Genomic DNA, 5,003 nt, shown 5'->3' with positions numbered 1-5,003 from the left:
AGTAGGGATTTGAGTACAGAGAATTTCTTTTGACATATGGTGCACTCATGTGGCTTCTCTCCAGTGTGAGTTAGCATGTGTGACCTCAAATCAGCTGTGCTAACGAATTTCTCGGGGCACACAGAGCATTTATGTGGCTTCTCTCCTGTGTGCCGGGCTAGATGAGTCTTCAGATAGCCAACTTGCGTGAATCTCCTGTTGCACACGACACACTCGTGCAGCCTCCGGTCCCGGTCCTCCCCGGTGTGGGATAGAATATGACGCTGCAGCCCATTAGACTGAGCATATTTCTTGTGGCATATCGGACACTCATACGCCTTCTCTCCTGTGTGGACGCGTAAGTGAACCCGAAGGCCTTGAGCCTGTGTGAATTTCTTTTGACAGAAGCTGCACTCATACGGCTTTTCTCCAGTGTGGATTCGCATATGTTTCTGCATATCGCCAGAGTCAGCAAATTTCCTCTGGCACACAGGGCATTCATACGGCTTCTCCCCAGTGTGCTTTCGGAAGTGCCTCCGCAACCCGCCAGATTGGGTGAATTTCCTCTGGCACACGGTGCACTCGTACAACTTTTCCCCAGTGTGAGTTCGCAGATGAATCTTCAGATTGGGAATGAGCGCGAACCTCCTGTGACATACTGTGCACTCGTGTGGCCTCTCCCCCGTGTGGGTTAGCAGATGAGACTGTAGACCACCAGCTATAAGAAATTTTTTGCCACACACAGAGCACTCAAATGGCTTCTCTCCAGTGTGCGTTCTCTGATGCACCTTCAAAGCGACCTCAAAAGTAAACTTCATGTGGCACACTGAGCACTCATATGGCTTCTCTCCTGTGTGAATTCGCATATGTTGCTGCAGACTGCTCGGACCGGAAGACTCCTTGTAACAGATGGGACATTCGTGTCGCTTCCTTTGCCTGGTAAAAGCCACTGGCTCTGGCGGACGCTCTTCTCCGGTATGAGCAGTTCGCAGATGAATCTTCAGAGTACCAAGTACCGCGAATCTCTTGTGACACACGGTGCACTCGTGCGGCTTCTCACCCGTGTGGGTTGACAGGTGTGAACTTAAATTGCCAGATTGACGAAATTTCTTGCCACACACAGAACACTCGAATGGCATCTCTCCAGTGTGTGTTCTCTGGTGCACCTTCAAACTAACCATAAAACTAAACTTCACGTGGCACACAGAGCACTCATATGGCTTCTCTCCTGTGTGAATTGGCATATGTTGCTGCAGTTTGCTCGGATTGACAAACTGCTTGTAACAGACGTGACATTTGTATCCCTCCATGTGCTGGGGAGGAGCCATTGGTTCTGTCGGGAGTTCTTTAGAAAACTCGACCGATAATAGTGGACTCTGCCTGTGACAGCTGGAAAGAGACAGAGAAATAGTCTTCGTTATTACTCTTTTGAAAAATAAATATTGTATACCCTAGTTCCTAGTTCGTAATTAACACATTCCCTACGGCACATTATTATTGATGCCTCTGATTGTTAAAGTGACTCTCTGAAGAAACGAGAGAGTGATACAGCTGAGCAACGTGCGCGCACGCGGGCTATCGCCGCATCCAGCAGCAAACAAATTTGTTCCCTCAGCCAGGATCAGGAAGAGAAAAAGAAACTCTTTTGACAGCATGTTTTTCCTGTAGAGGCCAGATTTGCCATGTCAAACAGACCTTTAAAATAGTTTTTTGTTTATTGAGTGAGTAATCCTCTATGGGATATACCAGGTGGCTGATTAACCCCGCGCACTGCCTTAGTTAGACTGTACCGCACGCACGAGTGCGGGCGGGTTGCCTACTCGCCCAGCCTGTAAGGGCGCCGTGGACAGGGGCGATAGGCAAGCCCAGCCGCACTCATACGTGCGGTACAGTCTGACTATAGCCACCTGATATGCTATAGTAGCACAAAAGTTGTACAATTTTTCAAAACACCCCGTGGAATTGTTTGAGTTTAATTATTTTTTTTAGCGCTCCGGTCGGCATCGAGTGTCGAGTACCCACCAGGACTTACTTTATTATTTTGAAGCGCCGCCAACGGTGGCCACTTGGGGAAAACAACAATTAGATTCTCAAATAATCCAAGTGCACAGCTCGACCAACTCTCTAGCCGGCCGGTGCGGCATTCCGGGAGTGCATCGTGCATCCGTGGTGCTGGGTCGGGTGGACCTGGGAGAGGGGGAGAGGCGTAAGGCTCTCCAGCTGCCGAGGCATAAGAGCCAAGGAGAGCTGGAGAAGAGCCCCTCCTCCCCCTCCCGTGAGAGGAAAGGGGGGGGGGGCGCTCCGCCCGGTCATGCAGTTGGAGAGTCCTGCCCATGAGCGGGGCATTCCGTCGTCTTATCAAAACGAACAAAATACATCAGCGGCGGCGATAAAGCTTTCTGCGGAAAACGGACATGCAAGCGAGATAAAACGATAATGGTGGAGGGGGGGGGGGGCAAAGGAAGTCCGCCTGAGTCACGAGGGACGAAGGGAAGACCCCGTCAAGAGAACCCCGCCGAGAGGACCCCGTCTCTCCCCGTACCGTGGTGGCCACAGTACGCCTTGTGCTCACGGCTCACGGCGCTGGCCATTTCACCGCGCCAAGGCCACCGCCACGCCCAGACAGGCGCGGGACGCCTCGGAACTCTCCGCCTCCTCCATCCCTAAGATCGCTATCCGTTACTCTTGTCCAGCACATGCTCCAGCCTGCCTCCACGGGTAGGTACACGTGCACCGCGAGGCCACACACACACACGCGCGCGAGCGCGCACACACAAGGGTGGGGGCAGCAAGTATAACCCAGCGATGGTAATATGCAGTTGGTTCCCGATAACCGGATAGCCCCCTCCTCCCTCCCAATCGCCGACGTGCACGGGGCACTTAAAGCAATTACCAGCAAACACCGCTTCTCACCCCGCCCCCCCCCCTTCCCCGGGTGCTCCCACAGGGCATTATTGTTACTATTGTGGCTCCGATCGCCATTAGACGAACGAAAAGAACAAAAGCCACCGTCCGCCATCTTTTCGCTCCTTTTCTCGCGCGCGCGCTCCGCTCCGTGCTCTGCTTCCTGGTGGCGAAGGCCGTGGTCCTGGTGGCGGTGGTTGTCTACGGACACCCAGGTGCCTGGCCGCTGTCCAGCGCGTCGCGGGCACACTTGCTCTATGGTCCTCCCTCCGGTACACTGACTCACAGTAGTGCGCGCAAGAAATCGCCTTGCCAAAAAGAAAACCCGTCAATTCACAATAAAACCTCTACACTTTAAAGAGCAACACATTACCAGGTAACCCCTCAGCTCGCTTCTGAAGCTTGAATACACCCACTGCACCGCTAGCCGGCGAGTGCGGGATTGCCTCATCGCCCAGACCGTGGCGCCCTGCGGGTCGAACGAGTAGGCAACCCGCCCGCGCGTAGGAATGCGGTTCAGCATAACTGGAGAAGTGCGCGCGGGGTGTATCAGCCACCTGAAACTATCTATAACTGACCTATGGCACCGCTCTACCCCCTTTCCCTTCTTTGTCTGTCTCTGAACGTATGATGCGATAGAGACGTGTTAAAGAGATAGAAGAACAGAGAGAAAAGAGAAATGGGCGGGCAAGGTGGGACGGAGGGCCTTGGATGGCGCCGACGTAAATACAGTCTCAGCTCAGACACACTGCCCCGGCCCGGGCCCGTGTGAGCACGGCGCGAAGCACCGTGTTTAGTACTACGGGACTCACTCCGTCAAGGGCTCGACCAGGGTGACCAGCACGGAGGCCTCGGGGGATCTCAGATAACCCCCACGTAACGGGGGGGGGGGGCCGCGCCCCCGTCGCAGCTGTTGCAGGAGGCGTGCCTCGTCTTGGAGGAAATACTCCTCCGCCCCTCGCGGCCAGGGAACCAAGGGAACCTTGACGCACGAAGACATAAGACATACTAAAGTTTAAATAGACAAGACATCACAGGAGAAATAATGCAACTTGCACAGTCGACACTTTTATTTTATTTATTTTTTCCTGCCTTGCGCCGCCGCCGACAGTTGTTCATTCTTTTCCCACACGCCACTCTACGCCACTCCGCGCCGGGTACACGGCGGGGGGAAAAGTAATAATAATAACTATAGTCTGGCTGGGTGCGGCGCGAGAGTGCAACGCGTCTGAGTCGAAAACACTCGTATCAGGAAGCGGACGCTAACGCTGACCGCTTGTTCGGCTGCGCTAGGGGTTTTCTTTGGACTGTCCCCCACCCCCTGGTCTCCCCCCTCCCCGAACCACTAGTGCAAGGTGCGCAGGTACGGACTCCAGCCGCGCCAGGTGTGCGGTGCTGGAGGGGCTGGAGGTGTCAGACACGGAGGGCCAACCCTTCCGCCCACAAGAGCGAGGACACAGACACAGTCTCACCTCCAAATCAGAGGACGGGAGGAAGAGAAGAGTTGAGGGGCGCCAACGACAGAGGGGCACTGCAAACTGCGTCGGAAGCAGTGTTTAAAATTCATTCATTTGACCGACATGTGTCGGGGGGGCGAGTCAAGAGACCATTGGGTCATACGACGCTCCACGACCTGCCGAGACGTCGGAGACTGCTTCATGGAGGCGCGGCGAGCACCGCTCCCTTTCACCTCACCTTTAGTTTGTCTTCACATTCAGGCTGCAGCAGGCCGGGACCAAGGTAATCCACTCAAAATCCTTTGCGAACGATGCGCTGCACACTCGCACTGACCACACTACTTGTTGCCGGTCACACTCGCGGGCCGGGTCGGCCGGCTGTCAGGCCCACTCCCGGCTGTGCGGGCGGGCGCGGGGCGGCGCCAACGACGAAACGGGCACTGCGCGTCGCTCGGGCGAGAGGCAGCCACTGACTGAAGGAAAGGAAAGGAAGGATCTGCTCGGCTCGGCGAGATGGCTCGGGCTCCACCGCTGCAACCGCTCCGCCACCACAGGCCGCCACTGCCGCGGCCGCCTACCGCCACCGCAGTCCGGGAGGGGGCCGAGCGAGCTGCTTGAGGGCCGGTGTGCCCCGCCCGGCTGTCTACCTGTCCGCCGCCCCCC

At 55.7% G+C, this 5,003-nt stretch overlaps 1 protein-coding gene across 1 annotated transcript; it reads right to left on the bottom strand.

The window, feature by feature from the left end:
- Nucleotides 1-2: 2 nt before the first annotated feature.
- LOC113216027 (zinc finger protein 709-like) lies at nucleotides 3-4,919 on the bottom strand (the record flags this gene model as incomplete). The annotated part of the gene is made up of 2 exons (XM_026435714.2): nucleotides 4,579-4,919; nucleotides 3-1,368 (listed from the first exon to the last, which is right to left on the bottom strand). A coding segment is annotated over exon 2 (1,305 nt), but the record flags the coding sequence as incomplete, so codon positions are not given.
- Nucleotides 4,920-5,003: the final 84 nt, after the last annotated feature.

The sequence above is a fragment of the Frankliniella occidentalis genome, unplaced genomic scaffold, assembly GCF_000697945.3.
Source record: "Frankliniella occidentalis isolate FOCC.00 unplaced genomic scaffold, Focc_3.1 Scaffold158, whole genome shotgun sequence".
Taxonomy (NCBI): Eukaryota; Metazoa; Arthropoda; class Insecta; order Thysanoptera; family Thripidae; genus Frankliniella; species Frankliniella occidentalis.
Note: the sequence above shows the minus strand (reverse complement) of the source record. Positions and strands in the feature narration are given on the sequence as shown.